This window comes from Vitis vinifera, chromosome 2 (assembly GCF_030704535.1).
Source record: "Vitis vinifera cultivar Pinot Noir 40024 chromosome 2, ASM3070453v1".
In the NCBI taxonomy this organism is placed as follows: domain Eukaryota; kingdom Viridiplantae; phylum Streptophyta; class Magnoliopsida; order Vitales; family Vitaceae; genus Vitis; species Vitis vinifera.
The window spans coordinates 8,726,833-8,751,396 of record NC_081806.1 but is presented as its reverse complement, the minus strand read 5'-3'; the positions used below and the strand labels follow the sequence as shown (position 1 = coordinate 8,751,396).

Here is a 24,564-nt window from a genome sequence, read left to right as displayed (position 1 = left end):
GATTTTGATATGATAAATTTTAAATAAAAATAAAAATAATAAAATAGTATTACAAATATATTTTTACTTTTACATTTATAAAGTAAATAAATATTTTATTTAATATTAATAAAAAAAATCTTATGTCATAAACCTCTATAATAAAATATAATTTTTAAATTTAAACCTTAATTTTTCAAATGCATTATTATAATTAATATTTTAAATCATCAATTATATTATTTATGGGATAATATTTTATTTTTGTCTATTATATATTTATGTTTTTATTCAATTTGTTGTATTAATTATTTATTATATATTATCATTAATTTTAATACATAGAAATAATAATTAAAAAAATAAATATAAAGAGATTAGAGTGAAAAAAATTAAAATTAAAAAAAGTTTTATGGGAGAATAAATAAGTATATTAAAAGAAATGTAGAGGAAGAGAAAAAATTGACCATAGGTGGCAAGGGATAGGATGGTTGGAGTGGGAAAAAAAGATAAAAAAAAAAGGGCAGGATAGACATTTCAAACCCGGTACCACAAGAGAGTCCCATGCATTTGTCTCACTTCCTGATGCGTTTTTGGCGATGCAAGTAGGGAGCCTAGCTTTTCATAACCAATGTACTTTCATACTGTTTGTGCATTATCTTATTCCACGTGGTTCCGTCCCCTTGGCCGCTCAGATTTTCTTTCGAATGCACGCCATGTTAACAAGCATCCGAAACAGGTACATCACAAAAGATGTGGGCCCAGTAGGCCCCAGTTCTTCCACCATTCTCATTTTCTCACCGTCGGCTCAACCCCTATCACAGATCCTACGGCCACAACAACGTCAACTACTTTTCCAGGTCCATTCAGTCAAATAAACAAATGGTCCAGATCCCTCGTCTTCCTCACAACTCTGAATCCTCACGCTCAGCAATGCTCCTCCACGAACACGAACTTCACTTCGTTCGAAACTTCGGTTGATGGAGATTCCGCTCATATCTCGGACCCCACATCCTCCGACGACATCGTTTTGCTCCTCTTCCGGGGGAGCAGGGTTCTGTGTTTTACCGGCCACGAAGAAGAGGAATGAGTCGAAGCGGTGTTTTGGAGGCTTCGTTAGGGCTTCGGCGGAGCGGAGCAGGGAAGGGATCGATGGAGGGAGAGAGGGAGAGCGTGGCGGAGGGTTCACGAGCCCGGCCATGGAGGTGACCACATTGAATCGGAGCTTCAATGACACTGAGTTCCCCGTTTGGGAGAAGATCGGAGCCGTTGTGAGGCTCAGCTATGGAATCGGTATTGCTCTTTTTTCTTTTCTGATTCGGAATGGAATAGATTATGTACGCAAAAGTTTATTGTCCAAAAGGGAATTCTTTTGCCTTTTGGAATGGAAACATTTGGTGCTTTAACACGTTTGGTTAAGGAAAGCAGCGAAGAAAGAAAAAAAAAAAAAAGAAGAGAAAAATCTTAAAAAATGATTTTCTTGGCTCTAACAGTCGAAAATAGGGGAAAATAGCATTATTCAAGTCACAAGTAGAAATTTGTTTTTTCCTTTTGTCCTTCTTTTGCTTGGAAAACAAGAAAAGTGCTATTGAAATTTTAGATAGTAGTTGTATTAGTCAAGCAATATCTTCATGGAACTGTGATAATTTATTTATTTATTTATTTGTTGGATATAATTCTTGTTTGGGTATTTTCAGAAACAACAATCCTTGAAAAATTGCTTGTTGATAGTGTTTCTATGCTCAGGCTATACTGTTAAAATCCTTGCTAGAGATTATACACAATATTTTGTGGACCCCAATGTTCTTTGTGGCACAAATTATTTCATGTTTTTCCAACTGCTCATTTCTCTAGGATTCTATTTGCAAAATTTTCTTAGGCCCTGTTTGGCACAGTCTTAAGCTTTCGAGACCTAAAAGCTCTCTTGGTCGTGGGTGAGAAAAGCTTTAGGATAAAGCTTTTAGAATTTATAGCTTTTAACAAGAATATGTAAACTGTGGCTCATATAACGTATAGTTGATTATTTTCTTTTCTTTTCTTTTCTTTTATAGTGAAGGGAGAGGAGTGTTTTAATGAAATGCAAGTTTAATTTTAAAGTCTCTGATGGTTCTTCCACCCACTTTTCATTTGGGAAAATTTTTAGGTATATATGGTGCAATGGCTTTAGCGGGAAGATTCATATGCTCAATGACTGGAATCGATAGCATGGGAGGTTTCAATCCATCTTTAGATGCGATTCTAGAGGGTCTTGGATATGCAGCGCCACCAATCATGGCCCTTCTCTTCATACTCGATGTATGTTAATCAGCTTTAACAAATTTGGAACATTCTCAAATTTGTTTATTTGAGTTTATATTGGTTTCTTTTTTATGTTTTCTGGCTGGAAAAATTCATAATGACAACAATGACAACTGTTGTCATTGTGAGATTTTGGATATTCTTTCCATTTTTTCTCAATTTGTTTTTGCTTTTTCTTAATTCATGGCTAATCTAAACAAATTGATATGGTTACAGGATGAAGTTGTGAAGTTATCACCCCATGCTCGGGCCATCAGGGATGTAGAGGATGAGGAAATACGGAGTTTCTTCTATGGGATGTCACCTTGGCAGGTTTGTTTTAAATTTTATATTGGTAGGATACCCTTTTTCATTTACATTTGGAAAAAGAAACCAACAATTTTTTCAATAATATGCTACAGTTCATACTCATGGTTGCTGCTAGTTCAGTGGGGGAGGAGCTTTTCTACCGAGCTGCTATTCAGGTTAGGCTTGGAGAAGTGTTATTCAATCTTTTTGTATGAAATGTCAAGGTTGTTTTTGTGTGGATTACAAGATATCATCTTCCAAAATCATAGGCTAGTGAGAAATGTCAAGCTGACTTTCTTGTTCATTGAGGCTTGGGTGCTTTACTGAAATTATTCTACTAAAGTCTAAGTAATAATAATATAAAATAATGTAACTTGAAAAGATGTATTGACAATAATATCCGCCACCATGTGTCTCCTTAAAAGCATTCCCCACGTTGGTTTTATTTTATTTTTTATTTTTGGATTTATAGGAGCTGTTCTGCTTGGAGTCTCAGATCTTTTTTGGCTTTGTCTGTTCTACAGGCCTTGTAAAATGTTGTTTAGTTCATTCATCAGCCAAAAAGGTTTTTCATATGTTTTAAACCTGAAAAGGAGTGCTGTATTATACTAGTTTGAATGAGAAAATAATGTTCTGATCCAATAATGTTCTGTTAGGCAGCCATTTGTTCTCTTTCCTTTTTGTGTTCTCAAGCAAGATGTATTCTTTGATGCTACTAGTGATATGAGAAATTGTGATATTTGTTGTAGGGAGCATTGGCTGATATATTTCTAAGGGGCACCAATTTTGTGACCGATGCTCGAGGGATGACATCTCTGGTAAGAGCTCCTTCCTTGGTTTCGGACTGTCATGACAACTGAATTTATATCTTACTGTGAATTCTTCAAATTGTAGACTGGAGTGCTGCCTCCATTTGTGCCATTTGCCCAGGCGTTTGCAGCTGTAATCACAGCTGCTCTTACTGGTTCCCTCTATTATGTGGCTGCCTCTCCAAAAGGTTGATTATATCAAACCTCTTTTAAACAATGTACCTAATCATTTCATTTCCTACACTTTGATTTACAAGTTTCTTTTTCCACATCAGATCCTACTTATGTGGTTGCACCAGTTTTGCAATCTCGCTCCGGTCGTGCGGATCTAAAAAAGCTCTTTGCAGGTTTAATCCTTGTTCCTCGACTTATTAATCTGTGAATAGCTTCATGGTGTTACTTATGTTTTTGGGGTGGTGGATATTTTTGATAAATGAATAGTGAATACCATGGGTCCTTCACCCTTGTCTATTTCTGTTGAACATTGTGCAGCCTGGTATGAAAGAAGGCAAATGAAAAAGATCTACTCTCCACTTCTGGAAGGACTCCTAGCCCTTTATCTTGGGTTTGAATGGATCCAGGTAACCCTGGTTACCTACTCTTTGTGATTATTAAACTAACTGCTGGCTTAACGTCAGAGATCGAAACCTGATAAATTTTGCTGTAATTTTTCTGATGCAAATGTCAGACAAATAATATTCTTGCTCCCATCATCACACACGGTATATACTCCACTGTTATACTGGGACACGGCCTTTGGAAGATTCACGACCACCGCAGAAGACTGCGCCAGAGGGTCCAGCAGCTTAAGACAGAAGTAAAAAATAAATCATGAACATGTGTAAAGGGGTAGCTGGGTTTGGATCAGATTTGTATATTATGTAGCAGAGCCTGTTGTGTCTTGGACGAATCTCAGAGGAAGTAGAACGTAGGAATAATTGTATACAAACAATATATACAAAATTTCATAATACTAAGGGGATTGCATTCATGGCTTATTTGTTTATTTATTTTATTTTTTATTTTTACCGATAAACTATTCTCTCATATTCTAATTTCTATTAACCAAGACAGTTTCTACTCGGCCTGCAAAAAGAAATTAGTCAGACAAACTGCAACTGATGTAGGGCACAATCTATTGCAGAATCTTAGTATGTTGAGCATGAGATTGTCTGAAAACATAGAGAAGGGGAAGGAAAACAAAACTAAAGGCAGTCAATATCAAATCAAGAAACGTAAGCCCTGCATGTAAAACAAGTAACTGGCTTTGAAAACTTATACAATCCCTTTAATACTGAGAGGATTAGAGAAGAAACGTGAGCATTTGCATATTTTATGTTTGCTGGTATGATTTAGCAGTCAGCAGTGTCAATCTTCCAACTGGGAAATGATGCTGACAAACACTTGGTAGCCTTGGCACATATCAGAAAGAAGGCAGTATTCATTCTTGGCATGGTATGTCGCCATTAAACCTGCCAAGCAAGGAACACCGTCAGATCAACAAAAGCATGCTTTGTTTACTTTCCTGAAAACTCCATTCAAAGGTAAAACATCTTGTTTAGGTTCCATTTGGATCCAGGAAATTAAGAGAGGGAGGGGAAAGGAAAGCACAACCAGAGGAAAATAAAAGAAAATATCTGAGCTAAATAAGATTTTCCTTAACCCTTTCTCCAACTTTGTTCACTTTTTTAAAATAGGGAATGAGGAGTTCAGGCAGAAATTATAAACTGAAAGAGGCAATATTGCTGCTGGAAATGCTATGCTGTGGAATCAGGCAGAAATTCCTTGAGCATCAAAGTGGCACATATTAGGATCTGTGTGGCTTTTAAAACCCTAGAACCCATTTAAAATGACAGTTCTTTGGATATGACTCCATTTAGGATGCCATTAAAACTTGTTATTGGTTTCTTGTAGGTTTGCCCTTTATTTCTTTTTAAAATTATTGATTGTATTCCGTTATGAATGTTGCTAAGGAATTGAAAAAAGACAGTAATTATTTTATAGGTCAATAAAAATTAAACTATTATGGGCCTAAAGCCTATAAAACAAAAACTATTAAGCCCCTAAAGGGGACACTGCCAAGGTACACAGGATATAAGCGACGATCACTCAAGAGACAGAAAATGAAACAAAAGGGATTCCCTCCATCTTAAAGACATCCCAAAGCATCAGTGAACTCTAAAAACAACAGCATTACATTTCTAACTGATCTCACTAAACGCTCAAGCAAAGAATTCAAAGAAACATTTATAGTAGCAACTCTGTTTGCTCTAACAAGTTATTCCAGTTTGAACATTCCACAGAAACACCAAATAGGCAGAGAGCCTTATTCCATGGCTCCTCCCCCCCTGTAGACTTTCCTTGCCAACTAACCAAAGCTTTCTTAATTGATTTTGGTAGCACCCAAGAAGATACCAAGACAAAAACCAAAATACACAATAAACTCCAAGCCATCCCATAATGGATAATCAAATGTTTGGTCAGATTCCCCATCCTGCTAGCACAAACAACACCAATTTGCTATTCTTAGTTCACTCTTCCCCTTTCCGAGCTTGTTCAAAGTGAGGATATTCTTCCAAACCACTTCCAAAATGAACAAACAAACCAATGCATTTCACTGAAAAGCATCCATCTTTTGATAAATTTCACAAAATGTTATCCTCCTTATCTACAGGCACAACAGCTTCCTGAATACAAGATAGGAATGATTCTACCAATTTCAATTCCAATCATGAACCTTTTGATCAACCTTAGATCGCAATTACCCCAAGTCCCTTCCAGATTAGAATGTTCAACCATAGTATTTTAAGAGAGGAAAAAAGTTTCAGAAACTTTAGCACTAAATCCATCACCGGTATGTTTGACCACCACCAAATGTTTGACCAAAATTTAGCACTAAATCCATCACCCACAGAGACACAGGTCATATGATAAATAACATTCTCTTTTTCTGAAAAACCTTCCATAAACCTAATCTATCTTCTCATCCTAGAACACTAAAACACTAGCCACTGTTTTCCTCATTGAACACAATGAACATCCTCCATAGTAGAACAAAAGTCAGTATGGATGTAACAAAGCTTTTAAACTTCAATTAATCAAATTGTAATTTTGTTTTGGTACATGGAACCTTATCCACACACTCAAAAGCACTTTAGGGAAGCAAAACTCTTCTAAAAACAGGACCAAGCATTAGAAATCATATAGGACTCAAATTGCTTTCAAATTGAAAGTTCCTAAATGCTCCAAATGTGCGGGTTCCCAACCCAAGAAAACACTCCTAATTCAAGTAAAAACTCTTAGAACATAAAAACTTTGAACAGAATTAGTTCTTAAAGCAGGAAATTTCCAACAAAGAGAGACTTTAAATTCTAGAAAAGACTCAAAGAAACCCTGACAAAAAAAGAAAAACCCAGGTAATCCATAAGTTTTCACTAGTATTAACCATGGGTAAATAACTCCATGCTTTAAAAGTGGCCTTTGCCACCACATTATGCCTCTTGCTGCTCCATGTTGCCACACTGAAACATACTGTAAACAAGTTGACTATCTGACCATCACTCTTATTGATTGTCCTACTGTGCACAAAGGACCAGTAACTTCCAACTGGTTGGAAGATATGGACAAAAGAACTTTAAACTAGGAGTGAATTTTACCTTCTAACAACCTCAATATCATATAGTCACTTCGTGCCAAGATAGATACTATGAACTGACTTCTAATCTAAACAGTGTGAATGATTTTGTCTGGTTAAGTCTAGTTAAATATATCAATTTTCCAACAAGTTTTATTGTAACTTCCTGGTGAACAACCAACTTTGTTTACAGCAACGTTTCAAAATTTGATTAACAGGAAATCAACTGGCTACAAATCCAGCTTGTTAATTTCTTCCATGTCACCCCTATCATATACTTCCTTTAGAATAAATAAAGTCCACTTCCTGTTTGTGTCATTTGGAAAGTTAAGTGTCTTTATACTTGATGTGGATATATCAAGTTTGACTCTCTTCAACATGAAAAATAATTCCCAGGTTGGGTCAAATAAATTAATTTTATAATTATTCTCGTTTGCTTAATAGCTTCCCAATTCATTAGACAGTTCCCCTCATTCATTTTCAAAAAACAATAGTAATAATATTGACTACGGACGAGAGTATCCTAGGCTGCTATTATTCACTAATGGAGATACAAAAAAAATACTGCCTCTCTTATATGCACTAGTAAACTAATATAATCTCTAGCAAAATTCATCCATATGGTTGTGCTTCACTAAATTATCCTTGAGGTTCTATAATAATTTCCAATAGAAAAACCCAAAATATTTGCAGTAAAGAGCAAGAGTACTTTACCATAGCCTGAGGTTTGAACATCAAAGCCTTCATCCTACCACAAAAACAAGAGGAGGAATAACTAAAGGAATATCAAATCCAAAAAGGCCATTGAAGAGAGAGAAAGAGAGAGAGATCACCTGCAGTTCACGAATGAGCGGCAAACTACCAGTGATTGAGTAAGGCTTCACATACCCAACCACCTCCTCAGTTGCCTTCGATAGTACATGGAAGCCATGAGATTTAAGATCACAAGCAACTCCAGACATTGCCTCATCAAAACTTATTGTAAGGCTGTGGAAAGAAGCCCCAATAACTACTTTTTATCAAAAGAGTACGTAAATAGATGAAAATCAGAGAGACAGTTTTAAGGTGAGATTCAGCATATTTCTTCAATTCATATAAAAGAAAAAGAAAGCACACCTTCCCCTTAGGTCTTCATCTGGTAGGACATATTTCGAAACTGGGCCCCGTGATTCTAGCCTCTCGATGTGGTTATTTATGTCGTCTACATATTCTTGTAACTTCTTCATTACATCTATCACACTGTAACAGATTATATGAGAAAATAAAAATAAAAATTCAAAGCTCTGTGTGCATGTTTGTCAATTTCTTCCCAGTAAGAAAAAGAGCTAAAAATTCCCAGAAAAAGAAACATGAAAAAAAGAAAAAGGTAGACCAAATCACAAGTTCAAGAAGTTAGCGTCCTAGAAACTGATTAAATTTGAGACTAACAGGAAGTAGGTTTCTTACTTGTAAAACGGAGTTAACCTGAAAAAATAAAGGGCAAAATGAGACATCATTTTATATCAATGGCTTCAATGAATAGTTTCTGGAAGATTAGAAACCTGACATCTCCTGAAATCGTACACTCAGCTGGAATTTGATTGATCCCGCCTCCTGGATCTGTGATAAGAAGATAGGAATGATCAAGAAAAGGGTATTTTACAAAAGAAATTCTCACAGGCCCAAAACTAACAATGCCATTGAGTTGGCTTCATGGTTGATGGTGTCGCAAACCCATAGATTTGCTCCTTTGGATGGGGAGGGAAATCTCTATAGAAACGCAGCTGGATTTCTTTAACTGCATCCATGGCTAGCTCCAATGGATTTATAGCCTGCAGATATTCAACAAGAGTCTTCATAAGCATACAAGAAAAATTGAACGGATTATATCAGTTTGTACTTCTAAATTGAACACTATAGGGTCCAAGTTTTGTAAATTATTCAGATACCCATGCTGGAGATTGTCATTTGTATATCAGTATAACCATTTTCTTAAAAAGGTATGATACTTGTCATGATATGTATCATGTGTCAGAAATATCCTGTGAAAGCACTTGTCATGCAATACAGTTAGGTCGACCCAGTCAACTGACTGTTTTTTCAAGACCAGAAGAATTTAAAGAATTCCTTTCTTCTCCGTTTAGATTCTTTTTTTCGAGATCGAGGTTTTAGAGCTATCATTCACCTTATAAAAGATCTCAAATTTCTCTCTCAACAAAGCTAAAAATTTGTTTCCAAATTTTCCACCCGTTTCTACATGTAAGAGAGACCCATGAGATAAAGGTTTGGAATGATTTGAAAATTGGTGGAAAACTGGCTGGAACATGGAGCTTTTGACATAGTATTTTATGAAACACAGAATATATACATATATACATACATACATAAACACAAATTCACTTTCTTCTTGTTTGTAAATTGGTGGAGACCTTGCTGGAACGTGGAGTTGTTCTAGTATTTTGTGAACATACATAAATATATACATACATATAGGTTCACTTTCTTCCTGTTTGTAAATTGGTGGAAATTTGCGGGAACATGGACCTTTTGATATAGGATTTTAGGAGAACTTGGAACTTCTAGTAAATCATAATGATGTTTATGAATGTCAGATTTCTTGCAATATATATGTGCTCAAATGTGTAAGCATATTTTTCTATCTATTTTGCAAATGACAAAAAAAAAAAAAAAAAACTCGGGACACATGATTTGGAAAAATAGGAAAAGGACATTATATTTTGCCAGTTGAAAACTAAGAGAGTAACTTCTCGAATTTCTTGTATATGATACTTCTGTAATAGACCAATCGCAGAACAAGGTGGCCACAACTTCAAATTAACAACTCATAAGCATCCAAATCAAGTAACCTCAATATTAACCCAGTTATTTGGATTAGCAACATATCCAGTTATCCATTATTACATATTAGGAGTCATAATTCTGTCTGATCACAGGTCATTATATCTTTCCTTACTGTTGACACATCCCTTTTGGCATTCTTCCTATAGCACCATTGCCTGGTATCATAGCACCCCAATGATTTAATCTACTTTGCACACAAAAAACCATATTAGTTAGCTTTCTCTTATCTTGTCAATGGAGGATTCTACCTTAGACTTCTCTTCTCCTGGTACATTAATTCATAATACAAATCTTCTTGTAATTTGATCGGATGTCATTATAATGGCATTCACTAAAACCAGCCCAAGAACAAGGGCTTTCTGGCACTGAATGATTTAGTAGCTAAGTGCATGGCTAGTTATAGAAAACTTTTTCTCTGAGCTACTTGAATGGATCATTCTACATCCACTAAGCTACTCATGGGGATCATTTTAGGGGAATCAGATGTCTGAATGCTGTTTGCTATATTTCAAACAGAAAAACACATTGCATTTAGCTCCGCTTCGACTCATTAAATAGAATTTATTGAGTATGAATAACTCTCTATCTTGCACACAAACTGACAGAGTCTTGGGAGGAAAAGTAAAGAGGGAATAATGCGATAAATCTCTCTCTCTCTCTCTGCATGATGAGATGAGAAAGGTCTCTTTCCCTCTTGCTCTTCCTCTCACTAAGATGAGAAAAGCTTATAGAACTGTTTCTCTCATGTCCTTTCAAAATATTCCAAACAGAAAACTTTATACCAAAAGGGAAATTTGCTGATAAAATTTTCCCAAATACCAAAGAACTCCATGCCTAATAAAACTAAAGATGAGAAATTGCCATGGCATTGACAGATCTAATATCTCCTTTATAAAAAAAAGGGCTATCAGGAATGGGTCAAGTATGTCCTGTACCCTGCTGAATAGCAAGTGCAACAACCTTCTCAAAAATTATCCTATTACATAGAAGAAGTGGAACGAACTGAAACTAACTTCAAAGGCACTCCAGCCACAAGGTTGCAGGGGTTGACAATGAAATTCAACACTTATAAAACAGATATTGCAATGGTGCAACCATGTGACCTATGACAAATTCATAAAAACAAATCTAAACAATATAGATTGAAATGTAATACCTTGTGTGGTAGACCGCTATGAAAAAGCTTCCCAGTCACTCTAAGTTTCCATGGGATCATACCCCCAGTACCAATGCAGGGTTGTTTATCTGCTGTGTCAATCCAATACCTGCATTGAAAATACAAAAAACACATCAAAGAAACTAACTCCTTTTAGCTTCACTGTAACAGTCATTTTAAGAAATGTTCCGTCTCTAATTTCTCTTCCTTGGCAGGAAATAAAATAACTTACAGAGGACCTTCCTTTAGCTTATTCAGCAATCCATCTTTTACCAGAGCATCCACACCAACCCCTGAAATAGCCGAGTTTTCTTCATTGGCTATGAAGACAGCAACCACAGTAGACTTCAGTTTTGGCTTGGTCTCTCCTAGCCTTCTCATGAGTTCAGTTATAAGTGCAACATGCCCTAAACAATCAGTAGTTCCACGGCCACGAAGTTTATCCCCATCAATGCTCAGTGTGAAAGGATCAAAATCCTGCAAATGAAATCATTATGCAATTCAAAAAAATCATCACCATTTCCCACACATATTATTCATATTCCCATGAACGTAATTGAAAATCCAAGATCCTGGTTCCTACATTAAAAACAAATACCAATAATTTTATCCTAACAAGTATTAAGTTTGAGATTTTCAAAAGGGAATTAAATTGTTTTTATCCGGCCATAAAGATCAATGTTTCAATAAGCATCATTCAAAAGCTAAAATTACACTTCCTACTATGAATTCCAAATTATTATTAATTCATAGCTCGTCCATTTCACAAACATGCCAAATTTATAACCACAAACAAAAAATCGTCAGAAACTGAAATCCTGTGTTTGGTTGCCGAGAAAAAGGCAATATATATATAAAATAAATAAAAGAAATCAAAACCTCCAACCTCAAAAACAAAACTAGGACACAAAACATTAAACAAAAATCTCACTCTCTGTTCTCCTTCCCCTCCCCCATTTCCTCACCAACCAAACACACACACACACACAAATCAAGAATCCAAAACCGCCAAAACCTAACTTCAGAAACCAAATCGAAAAGAGAAACAGGGGATAAAAGCAACAGACCCAATCGTTAGGGTTGGCCGTGACGACATCCATGTGCATTCCAACAAAGGACAAGATCTTCCCAGGCACAGTGCCGGGGTACTCAACAATGACGTTTCCTCTGCCGGGAAAGTAAGTGACGTGGTTGACTATGAGTGGTCCGCCGCCGGTTTGGGTGCTGTAGGGAAGAAGTGCGTCGAGGACATGCCTCACAATCCGGTCTTCCTGAGGTATAAGGTCCGGCGGGTTGTTCTGGACGTATTCGGATTCTCCGATAAGCTTCGAGAGAAGCTTTACGAAGGAGTCAGTGTTGAGATCGCCCACCGTGTCCTTCACCATTTCTGATGGGTATGGGGAGTCAGCGAGAGACAAAGAAGCCGAGACTCTGGAAACCGTTGAATGGAAGTCCGAGGTAGTTATTGCACTTATACTTGGGTTGGAATTTTTTACTGTGTTAAAATTAAATATATTTACATCAAAATTAAGATATTCCAAAGACTATTTAAATAGTAAATATCTTTATTTAAAGATATTCTTTAAATTAAATTATTTTAATAGAAAATGTAATTAGAAATTATGTAGCTAATAAAGAAAAGATTCATGGTAGATAATATAAAAAAATAATAATTAAATAAATTAAATTTATTTTAGTAGAAAATGCAACAAGAAATTATGTATTTAAATGTAAAAGTTGAAAGTTCGACTTCAAAGAATGGATTGGAAGATTCACAATAAAAACAAGTTCAAGGCAAGAAAAATAAGAAGAAGAGTAATGAAAAGCAAAATACCTGAGGATAATAAGAAAATAACATACTTAGATGAGAAATCTAAGTAGTCGAATGATCTACATTTAGGCACTAGAACGAGGCACGTATGAGTAATAGAAAGATGTGGACATTCAAGTAATAGAATGATAAATGCTTGCATCTAACAAATGCATTTCCCCGATAGCTTGACACATATCACCCTTTGATGGAGTAGTGTGGTGACCACCACAAATTCAACAGATAAAATGACTGTGGATAAGATACTAAAGCATTAATGACATTGTTAGTATGGTGAGGAGACCAAGAATGTTTTACACTCTAGTGATCTTTGCTCATCTTCTTTAAGACTTCTTATCCTTGTGAAGGCTAGTTGTCTTCATCACCACTCATTAGTAGTTCACATAAACATCTTTTGCACGAATATATTTTAGGATGTAACCCGTAACAATGACATAATGTAACAAAATGAAATTTCATTAATATATAAATATTTTGATTTTAGATTCTACTTTTCTATCTATGATTGCATCATTACTTATATGAGATTTCAAACATATATCACTTGTATTGTACATAACTTAAGCGTATTAAGAGTTGCACGGAAGATTTAAGTCATGAATTGTTTGCAAGTTAATGAGTAGTTGTTCATAATATGTTTATAGATTTAGGTAATACATATGAGATTGTAGTGTACTACATTCTAGTTGGAGAGATAACTTGTCTTAATCATCAACATGAGTTTTCTATGTTGAGTGCACTAACATGTATGATTACACATTGAATATGATTTATAGTGAATCATAATGTAGGTTATCAAGTATTCACGACTTCATCAATATACTATGTTGCATAAGAGAGTATTGAGTTAATGTTGAGGTCTTTAGTAACTTCAACCTATAGATGAGACCCTAAGTTGGTCATATATTTCCTATAGATTGAGTCACTCACTATTAATTTAGGCAGGTGATCATATCAAAATCTATATAAATAAAATGGTGGTTCTTCAATCATAGGAGTATGGTTGTAGCTTTAAAAAAAATCCAGTGAGTCAAAGTATTGAACCTTGGGAAAGTGATTTTAGAATGCAGATGAAGTGGAAAGATTAAGAGATAGAAAAGAAATGGGGGTGAAAAATTCTTTCTTGATTTCTCACTTTGGATAAGAAAGTGGTTGGAAAGTTGTTATACAAAAAACAAGTCAAAATAGATTCCCCATTAAGTGCTTAGAATACCCTATGGGGACCCTAGGCTTCAATCTCTAATTAAGTATAAAAATTTAGTGGTTTCATGACCGAACTTCTCTATTATACCAAAATACTTAGCCTTTTTACGTAGCAACTCTAGTAAAGAAAAACTAGAGAAAGAGTCACTACGGCTTTTGTAGTATTCCGGGTATCGTCCTCAAGGACTGGCTTATGAAAATTGTCAATACTAGAATAAATGAATTGCTTTTGTTTAAATCTTAAAGTGAAAAACAATATGTGAATAATGTGAAACTAAGTAAAAGAAATTAAATTAATAAAAAAAATGAATATTGATTTTAAATTCAATTGATTCAAGTTTGGGGTTTTCCACAATCCAATCTAGGGTATAAAAATTAGAGAAAACAAGGGTCTTTTAAGTAATATGATCTTAGGGTCTTGGGATCCTTGGTCACTTGCGATCAAGTTGAGTTCTATAACTCAAAATTGCATCCGAAACCTAATTTTTCTTTTTTAAAAGGAATACTTAAAACCATCAAATGAATGAAATTGATTACTAGTTTAAGATTTGGCTTTTTAACCATCCTACTCCTTATAGCTTTGTTTTGGGGCAAATAACGATAGAGAAGACGAAGATAACTAATGATCAAGAATTACCAAGAATCACTAGTATTGGGTAATAACATGCTGTATCATTCCATAAACTAATTCACAAGGATAGGATAAAAAAAAATGATAAATTATCACCCAACCAATAATTAATCTCATTGTTATAATAATTTACCCATTGTCCTTATAAGTTTCCTAACCTTTAGGTTTTCATGCTTCAAACCCCAAGTTGGCTCTTAACCTCTCATGGGGATGATGTCACATTCACAATCTATAATAGGGTAAAAATCCATAATTTGAATAAAAAGAAACTAAAAACAATATACTTAATAAAGTAGAAAAATAAAAACAAATCAAAGTTCTCATCTTCTTCCATCTTCAATGTCAAACTCTTTGGAAAAAAATCTAAGATCCTTAAAACCTAAAATTAAGAGAGTTTATATAATATCATCAATAACCTAACATGTGGCACACTCTCATTAGCCACTTATTACAAAATAATTTCCTAAAAATGATTAAAAAAATAATAAAATGGTGATTTCTAGTTGTGTGGGGTCCACTTAGGACGAATGGGGTGCCCTAAATGCAATTCCCGGGGTAGAGAAGGTGAAACATCAAAGTGGCAGTGGGTGAATTCAAAATTGGTGTCATTTCTAAGTGGATTTCAAATTCATTAGTTGGATTTCGAATTCATAAGTTGAATTTTGAAATCATTTTGAAATGACCCTTCAACTTGGTGTAGTTGTCTTTAAATGACCATAATTTCTTCATTTTAGCTTTGATTTGCACACCGTTTGAAGTGTTGGACTCTTGACTTCCCTATCTTTGAAACAATATATAGTATATATTGTTGATACCTCGCGTCTTTGATGATCCACGTAGTTGCCAGATGGATGGACACGTGATTTCAACTCATAAAGGTTCTTGATCCAGTCGTTATACCTGCAAGAAGGCATCCGGACAGGGTGTCCGGACCCACCATCCGATGGTTTTGTTAGCCATGGTCAGAGAGAGAGATATAAATTAGTTGGCCTTTTACCAGGTATTAGGAGGTTACCAGGGGATCCCTCTTCTTCGTGTGAAGGCTTATATATATATAGCTTCAGGGGTACTGTCCTTCTCATTAATGGTGAGGAGATATTTTATGTTGTATGATGATAATAGGCGTCAGTAGGAGCATCATCACCCTACGAGCGGCTGTCAGAAACCATGGTAGGTGATGCGGCTGTCAGAGATTGTGGGAAGTGATCATGTAGAATGATCATGGGAAGTGACTTGCTGTCACTTCATCTTGTCTTCTCACTCTGCAAGTGACAGGATGTGGGCCATGGCTGTTTGTTGTGATAGCGTGTAAGACTCGCTTTACTTTAATTGATGATCCGGACGATTATATCCGGATGACACATGCTGATTACCCGGATGTATTGTGGAGCGGATGCATTATGAAGGTTGTCCGGATGTCTGTGCTCTGCCAGCGACGTTTGCTCTTCCTTGGATAGGAGAAGCTGAAACGTCATTTGCCTTTCCTTGAGGCGGTCCGGATAGGAGAACTGCATCATGCGTATCCTTAGGGGAATCCGGATGATGATGGTCCGGCTGATAACACGTGTCACGTGTCATTGTGAGATGCGTGCCACGTGTTTCCCAGAGGGAGGGGTCCCTACATTGCCCCCCTTTTTAACTTGCCTATTTTGCCCAAAAAATGGGCGGGTTAAAAAATAACTGGCCTTTTTGAAAACTGAAGAGGTCTCTTCGTCTGACTGGGCCACGTGGCGAGTGGGGGTGCGGAAGCCAAAAAAGGCCTTTATGACGAGCCGCCGACCCTGTGTATCCCCAGGCAATATGTCATTTCAATGATGGCATTTGTTTGGACGTTTGGCTTTCCGAGGGCTTGTCCTCCTATAAATAGCGCATGGTACCTTCTTTTTGCATTTTTTCTACTGCATTCCCTTGAGAGCCTTTCTTCTTCCTGCTTCTATTGTGTTCTTTGCTTCTCTAAGTAAAGAAACTCAAAAGCTCTTTTGTACCGGTGATTTTGTGTCGCGACATTCGTTTGCTGCTGGTAATTTTGTATCGAGACAGCAACCTTTCTCCTTCAGGGCTTCATTTGGTACGTATACTTTTGCTATTGTTGTTCCTTTTGTTGCGTTTGTTGGTTCTTTGATCTTGGTTTCTGATTTGTTTGGGTTTTGTTTGGGTAAGTCGCTTACGACTGTTTGTTGAATGTTGGCATTTGTTGGTGCTCTGGGGGGTTTTTTGTTGGGGTAAAGTCAAGGATTTTGGAATGGGTATACTGGTGGTGCGAGGTTTTCTGAGTGTTGTTATTGTGTAGGGTTTGTGGGGTTGTTTTAGCTGTGTTTGACTGTTGCATTTCTCGTATGTAGGTTTTGGTTCAATTTTGGCCTGAAAAATGTCTTCAAAGAAGAAAGGTGCTTCATCTGCGCGAGTTGGCGACGCTTATGAAAAGTCCACAGACAAGTTGAGCGTGAAGGAGTTTCGAGATCGATTCTGCATTCCAAATGGCGTAATTGTTGAATTTCTTCATGGGGAGGACGTGGTGCCTACTGAGAAAGCCGAACAAGGTGCTGTCGTCTTCTCCAAGGAACAATTCAATGCGGGGCTCCGGTTCCCCCTACCAGTGTTGCTCATGGAATTTCTCCATTTCACCAAGATTCCACCCGTCTTCATTCATCCCAATATTATCCGGGTGCTGATGGGATGCAGCATCATCAACATGCTGTACAACCTCGACTTTATAATGTTGGAGGTGTTCTTCGTCTACTCACTGAAGAAGGCGAAAACTGACATCTTCAGCCTGTCCGCGCACCTGCCTTCCCTTCAATTGGTGACGGAACTGCCCGACTCGACAAAGGGAGGGGCAAAGGGACGGGTGATGGTCCGGGGTGCGTGGGCGGGGTCGAGGCATCCGGCGAGACCCTTCTCTCCAAACTATTCCTTCAAGATTCCGGGTAAGTTTGCTTTGCGACTTCTGTCCGGATTTTTACCTTGTTGTTTTCTTGTTGATCTCTCCGGATGGTATTCTCAACCTCTGTTACTGTTAATGCAGGTGCGGAAAAAAGGGGCCACCTCGTGGATTGGGTGGAAAAGGCGTCTTTTGGCTGTCTCAGCAAGCTTTTTGAGATAGACGCCAAGGAGAGGCAGTGCAAGACGTTGCTGACTGCGCGGAACCTAATGGCGGTCGTCCGGGAGCCCTAAGAATATGTTATCAACATTCTCCCCAGGAAATGCCAAAGGAGGTAGTGCCTGGGGAGCATTACATTGTGAAGGATCTCCCGATTTACGAGGCGTTAAAAGAGGTTGATGCTGAAAAACGCCGAACGCTTCTGGTCAATCGGGAGAAGAAGAAAAACGAGGGAACCCTTCGCAAGGCTCCCGGACAGAAACGCGACGCAGACTCTCCTCCAAAGAAAACTCCAGCAAAAAGGAGGAAGCTGGTGAAGAATGGGAAGGGAGTGAAGGAGCCCATTCCTCCCATGGAATTTGCTTCTCCGCCCATTACTCACGAGGCGGAGGTAATGATAGAGGAGCCAGTGAACCCTGCTCCTCATTCTATCTCAAGCGGGTCCGGACACATCGCAGGGCTGAATCACTCAAGCACCTCTTTGGCAGCGGTTGCCCGTCCGGCGAATTTGGCTGAGGAAGCTGCGTCCATCAACCATCCGGACTCCTCTACTCCGGGTGTTGATGCAGTTGAAGCCGTTTGCGCGGACCCGATGGAGGAAGTTGGGGCGGAAAGTCAGAGTCAGCCCTCTGACGATCAGGACCGCCTGGCTCTTGTTCTGGTGACGGGGCCACCCTCAAAGAGGCTTCGCTCGGTTCGCAATCTGAGGTCCGGACTCCTCGGGCGGCTTCAAGAGCGGCAACAAGAGATTGAAGTTAGTTGCTCATCTGCCCACGACGCTCATCCGGAGGGGGGCGAAGTGGAGATGGTAACTGAGACTCCAGCCGTCCCGGTGGTGGTCCCGGCTGAGGTTGCACCCGGGGAGGTCCATCCGACCGTAAATGTTGAGGCCCCTTATCCGGAACAAAAATCACCTTCTGCTGCTTCATCCGGGGGGGGGGGGGGGGGGGACTTGTTAATGACGCATCTTGGTTCTCTGATAGCTCTTTTAGCTATGCGGAGTTGGAAGATAAGCTGAAACAAATTCCACCCGGCTCGCCTGACATCATACCCTCAGCCCAGATGTTCGAGACGGTGGAAACGGTAAACTGTTTTTCGTGCTTTTTTGATTCTTTTGCTATTTTGATGTGTTGTTGTGGTATGATTTATAACTTTGCTTTGCTTGCTTACGTGTCAGCTGGTGAGTGGTCTCCGCGGCATGGCCCAACAACACGATCTCTTTGCTGACCTGCTGCGAACCACTGATTATATGAAGATCTTCGCCTCTAGGCATAAAGAAAGTGAAAACCAGATGCGCCTGAAACTGGAAGAGGCTGAAGCTAGTTTATCCACCATTCGAAAAGAAAATGAAGCCCTCCGGGTGGATTTGGCTGAGGCAAAGAGCCGGGAGGAATCAACGGCCGACCGCCTGCATGAGGCAGTAGATGAGATGGCCGGGCTGAGGGGGGAGGTGAGGCAACTCCGGACAGAAGTTTCTATCGAAAAGAAACAGAGGGAAGATTTGCAGCTGCGCTTGGTTGCACAAAAAGAGGAGCTAGAACGGGAGTTTGCTGCAGAGAGGGAGGAACTTGAAGCAGAATATAAAAAACAAGTGGATGATACGTTCATCTTTGGGTATCGGTGCTGCATGAAGAAGAACGGTATCAAGCGGGACGTGCCTTCAATTCCTCCGGGTGAAGAAAAGAAGCTTCATGACAAGCCTGCTCCCTGATAGCTTCTCTTTTTGCAATTTCTTCTGTAATCTTCCTTTTGTATTTTTTGTGGTTCGGAGACCTCTTTGTACATACACTTAGCTATATCAATAAAAATACTTCTTTGCTCATTTGCACTTGTCTTTGCTTTTTTATTGATAATACTGTTTTAAATTAGACACATTCCATGGCCTAAGTAATGGAGTTCCGTCTAACTTTTGTAAATGATAGGCTCCATTGTCACTTGCCTTAGACACTATATAGGGTCCTTCCCAGTTGGCTTGGAATTTCCCTGCACTCACTTCAGTAGTATTTTCAAAAACTTTTCTAAGGAATAGCGTACCATTTTTGAAGCTTCTTGGCCTCACTTTGCGATTGTAATGTGCTGATGCCCTTTGTTGATAATCTGCCATCCGGATGGCTGCGCTTTCCCTCACTTCATCCGTCCAATCCAAATTTCTTCCTAATTCCATATTTGCATCACTATGTTTTGCTGCGTTAGTCCGGATAGTAGGGAGACCTATTTCGGTAGGAATGACTGTATCCATTCCATATGCAAGAGCGAAAGGAGTATTTCCTGTTGGCCGTCCGGGTGTAGTTCGGTAGGCCCATAGGACGCCGGGCAGCTCCTCGACCCATTTTCCTTTGGCTTGCTCAAGCCTTTTCTTTAAGGCAGTGATTAGGGTCTTGTTTGTGGCTTCTGCTTGCCAATTGCTTTGAGGATATCGTGGTGTGGAGTATGAGTTCCGGATGTTCAGCTCCGAACAGAAATTCCTGAATGCAATGCTATCAAATTGTGGACCATTGTCGGCTATGATGGTTTGGGGAATTCCAAAACGGCAGATAATATTTTTCCATACAAACTTGGTGACATCCTTATCCTTGATGCTAGCATATGCTTCAGCTTCCACCCACTTACTGAAATAATCCGTGGCGACAAGTAAAAATTTCTTTTGAGCGGGTGCAGCTGGGAGAGGTCCCACTATGTCCATGCCCCATTGTGCGAAGGGCCATGGGCCTGAGATTGATTTTAACGTTGTTGATGGCATATGTGGAATGGGAGCATACCTTTGACATTTATCACATCTTTTGACATATGCTGCCGCGTCTTTCTTCATTGTTGGCCAATAGTATCCTTGCGAATGAGCTCTATGTGCCAGAGATCGTTCTCCCGAATGATTTCCGCATATTCCCTCGTGTAACTCAGCTAACACATACTGGGCCTCTGACTGCCTTAGGCATCGAAGGTAAGGTCCTGTGAAGGATCGCTTGTACAGGTGCCCCCCAATCAGGGTGAAACGGGCAGCTTGCACCCGGACTTTGTGTGCCTGTTTGAGATCTCCGGGTAGAGTGCCGGTCCGGATATATTCTGTGATGTCATACGTCCATTCTTGGCCATCCGCTTGGTTTGTCTTAATGGTATTGCAGGTGGAAATTTCTGCGACAGAGGGGTTGGGTTGCACATGTATGGGCAATAGAATGGCTTTTTTGATGGGGAGGGAGGCAGCTATGCCGGCCAAGGCGTCAGCGCGCCTGTTGTCAGCTCGCCTGATTTTTTCGATTGCCCATTCGGTGAATTGCTGCAAGGTGTCTCTTACTTTAGCTAAGTATCGCGCCATGCGTGCGTCTTTAGCCTCATATTCCTCCTGGATATGCTTTACCACGAGTTGTGAGTCACTGTAGATCCGGAGTTTGGAGACGGATAGAGCAAGGGCGAGGTCCAATCCGGACAAGATGGCTTCATATTCTGCTTCATTGTTAGAGGCAGAGAATCCCAGCCGGATGGCTTGTTCCAAATGTTCCCCAGTTGGGGACTGTAATAGGAGCCCGACTCCAGAGCCTGATGAGCGTGAGGCTCCGTCAACTCGCAGAGTCCACCATTCTTTTTTACTTGATTCGTCATGCTGGCTGGGTTTTTGGGAATATTCTAGCACGAAGTCAGCCATTATTTGGCCTTTCATGGCCAATCTGGGTTGGAATTCGATTCCAAATTCGCTTAACTCAATGACCCATTGCAGCATTCTCCCGGTTAAATCTGGTTTGTGCAGAATGTTGCGAAGGGGTTGATCGGTTAACACGATCACCGGGTGGGCTTGAAAATAGGGCCGGAGCTTTTGGGCAGCGCTCCGAAGGGCTAAGGCTGTTAGCTCCATTTTTTAATATCTGGTTTCTACGTCTGTCAATGCCCTGCTGACATAGTAGATAGGTTTCTGCTCCTTGGGTGAGGGGCAGCGGAATAGAACGGCGCTGATTGCCCATTCTGATACCGCTAGATACATATACAATTTCTCATTTGGGATGGGGCTGCTCAAGATGGGTGGTTGCATGAGACAATGCTTAATTCTTTCCAAAGCGTTTTGGCAACTGTCCGTCCATCCGTGCGCTCCAGCTTTTCGTATTGCCAAGAAGAAGGGTCGCAACTCATCAGTGAAGCGGGCTATGAAACGGCTTAACACAACGAGCTTGCCTGTTAGGCGTTGTAACTCCTTCTTGTTTCTGGGAGGGGGTGTTTCCATGACTGCCTTGACTTGATCCGGGCTGACTTCTATGCCCCTTTGGCTGACCATAAACCCTAGAAATTTGCCAGCACTTACGCCAAAGGCGCATTTAGAAGGATTTAGCTTCATGCCATACTTTCGTAAGAGGTGAAAAACTTCTTGCAGATGAAGGATATGCTGCTCTCGAGTTTTGCTTTTAACCACGATATCGTCAATATATACCTCTACCGAGTGGCCTATCAGAGGTTTGAAGATTTTAGTCATCAATCTTTGATAAGTGGCGCCAGCATTTTTGAGTCTGAACGGCATGACTTTATAGCAATAGAGGCCGTGTGGCGTTATGAATGCTGTCTTTTCTTCGTCATCCGGGGACATGGGGATTTGATGATATCCGGAGAAGGCATCCAAGAAAGAGAGCATCTCTTGCCCGGAAGTGGAATCCACAATCTGATCTATTCGTGGCAAAGGAAAACTGTCTTTTGGACACGCATTGTTGAGATTGGTGTAATCTACATAAACTCGCCATTTTCCTTCTTTTTTGGGTACAACTACTACGTTTGCCAACCAATCCGGATAAGAAACTTCTCTGATGAATCCGGCTTCGAGCAATTTGTCAATCTCATTCCGGATGACTCTTTGTCTATCCGGGTGAAAGCGCCTAATCCTCTGTCGGACGGGTCTGACAGTTGAAAAGACGTTAAGCCTATGAGATGCAATGGAGGGATGAATTCCCTTCATGTCAGAATGTGCCCACGCGAAGATGTCATGGTTCTGTCTGAGAATATTTTGCATGCCCTGAGTTTCTTCTTGTGTCATGAGGGAACTGATGTTCGTGAGGTGATCGTTTTCCTCCGAAATTTGGATTGTTTGTAAGGGATTTGCTGCCGGGGGATCTTTGTCCGTTGGACCCAATAATTGCTATTGGTCGTGTGCAATGCTGGGTTCAGGGGGAGATGCATCCTCCTGGTTAGCCCCTGCTTCACGTGCTATTTGATAGCATTGGCGAGCGGCTAATTGGCTGCCATATAGGTCGATTTGGCCATCGTTGGTGAGAAAACTCACCATTTGATGATATGTAGAGGGGATAGCTTTCATGTAGTGGAGCCATGTGCGCCCCAAAATGACGTTGAAGGGTGATAACTCCTGCACTACTGAAAACTGTACGTTGAGAGTGACTGGGCCTGCTTGGACCGGGAGTACAATGTCTCCCAAGGATGTAGTTGAAGATCCGTTGAATCCTGATAGGATTCGTCCAGGGTTTTCGAGGCCTGTGAGAGTGTGTCCCATGTGGCTCATGACCGATGCTTGCACAAGATCGGCCGAACTGCCTGGGTCAACCAAGATACGCCGCACATCGAAGTCCCCAATTTCCAGGGACAAGATGAGGGCGTCGCGATGCGGCTGCAATGTCCGGGTGGGATCTACTGGTGGAAAAATGATTGTTCCATCTATGGGGCGAGGGCCCCCTCCAGTTAGCCAAGGTCGGATGGAGTTGATGTGTTTGCGTATTGATGCGGCTCGCAACAATTTTTGCCTCTTTCGCCTAGAGTCGTACTCCTCGTCAGATGGACCTCCGGTAATATAGTTTATGACGGCCTTGGGGGCAGCTGGGGCCCTAAGGTTCCCGGGGTTGTGATGTTGGGGTTCGTTCCTTCCTTCGTTATCTGATCGGAGGTATTGCTTCAAATGTCCTGCTTTTATGAGCCTTTCGACCAGATACTGGAAAGATCGGCATGTCTCTGTTGTATGGCCATGATCCTTGTGGAAGGCACATCTCCTACTACGATCCCTTGTAGATGGGTCCGTTCCAATGGGTCTAGGCCACTTGAAGTCGGACAAGCCCTGAATCATCGGGAGAAGTTTCTCATATGATATAGAAAGAGGTGTGAGAGGCGGCATTTCCGGGCGACTTGGCCCTTCCTGCCTTCGGTAAGACGGCTTTGGCCAATCCAGAGGTTTAGTATTTTTCTCCGTATTACTTCTAGATGGTCGTCCGGCAACAAAAACTTGCTGGGTGGCTGCACGTACGTCATCTTCGAGCATTGAATATTTGTTGGCTCGTCTGAATAAGTCATCCATCGTTGTAGGAGGCTTTTTAGCCAGTGATTCGAAAAATGGAGTGCCTGGACAGATGCTTCGCTTGAAGATCTGTAGGACAGCATCCATACTGCAAGCTTCTACTTGAAGTACGGCTTGGCCAAACCGCTTCACGAATTCCCTTAAGGATTCGTTATCTTGCATTTTTATGTTCTGCAAGGTGCTGATATTTTGCTTGTGTCGGGCGGAGCACAGGTATTGTCCCACGAAAGCTTCGGACAGGTCCTTGAAATTGCCAACAGAGTTGGGAGGTAGGCGATGAAACCATGAGAGGGCCTGTCCTTGTAGGCTGGAGGGAAATACTTTGCACAGTAGTGCATCGTTGCCAATATCGAGCGTCATGAGCTGTCGATAATGCATGATGTGATCGAAGGGATCGTTGGTTCCATCGTATGTGGAAAATTTTGGTACGAGGAATCCCCTTGGGGGCTCGTAATTAATGATATGAGAGCAGAAAGGCGTGGAGAGCATGTCATCCAGCCTTTTGCTGATGGAGCCAATGGGTGGC

At 40.0% G+C, this 24,564-nt stretch overlaps 2 protein-coding genes across 2 annotated transcripts; one reads left to right on the top strand and one right to left on the bottom strand.

Moving 5' to 3' along the window:
• The first annotated feature begins 614 nt into the window (after positions 1-614).
• On the top strand, positions 615-4,365 carry LOC100247252 (uncharacterized). Its single transcript, XM_002280412.5, has 9 exons — positions 615-1,272; positions 2,123-2,274; positions 2,494-2,589; positions 2,679-2,741; positions 3,315-3,383; positions 3,460-3,562; positions 3,650-3,721; positions 3,867-3,955; positions 4,063-4,365. Exons 1-9 carry the CDS (start codon positions 960-962, stop codon positions 4,207-4,209), a joined length of 1,104 nt encoding a protein of 367 aa, XP_002280448.1. The 5' UTR covers positions 615-959; the 3' UTR covers positions 4,210-4,365.
• Positions 4,366-4,569: 204 nt separating this feature from the next.
• On the bottom strand, positions 4,570-14,807 carry LOC100252374 (acetylornithine deacetylase). Its single transcript, XM_059741068.1, has 11 exons — positions 14,804-14,807; positions 12,073-12,500; positions 11,238-11,482; positions 11,006-11,114; positions 8,681-8,819; positions 8,550-8,607; positions 8,455-8,472; positions 8,125-8,247; positions 7,842-7,995; positions 7,723-7,756; positions 4,570-4,846 (listed from the first exon to the last, which is right to left on the bottom strand). The coding sequence occupies exons 1-11, from the start codon at positions 14,805-14,807 to the stop codon at positions 4,743-4,745; spliced, it is 1,416 nt and encodes a 471-aa protein (XP_059597051.1). The 3' UTR covers positions 4,570-4,742.
• Between the last annotated feature and the right edge of the window lie 9,757 nt (positions 14,808-24,564).

Coding starts and splice junctions, on each gene's coding strand:
- LOC100247252 (XM_002280412.5), top strand. CDS start 960: ATGGAGATTCCGCTCATATCTCGGACCCCACATCCTCCGACGACATCG. Junction 2,275..2,493: donor CCCTTCTCTTCATACTCGAT/GTATGTTAATCA, acceptor ATATGGTTACAG/GATGAAGTTGTGAAGTTATC. Junction 3,956..4,062: donor TTGGGTTTGAATGGATCCAG/GTAACCCTGGTT, acceptor TGCAAATGTCAG/ACAAATAATATTCTTGCTCC.
- LOC100252374 (XM_059741068.1), bottom strand. Junction 11,483..12,072: donor CGGCCAACCCTAACGATTGG/GTCTGTTGCTTT, acceptor TTTCATTTGCAG/GATTTTGATCCTTTCACACT. Junction 7,757..7,841: donor CGCTCATTCGTGAACTGCAG/GTGATCTCTCTC, acceptor TTTTTGTGGTAG/GATGAAGGCTTTGATGTTCA.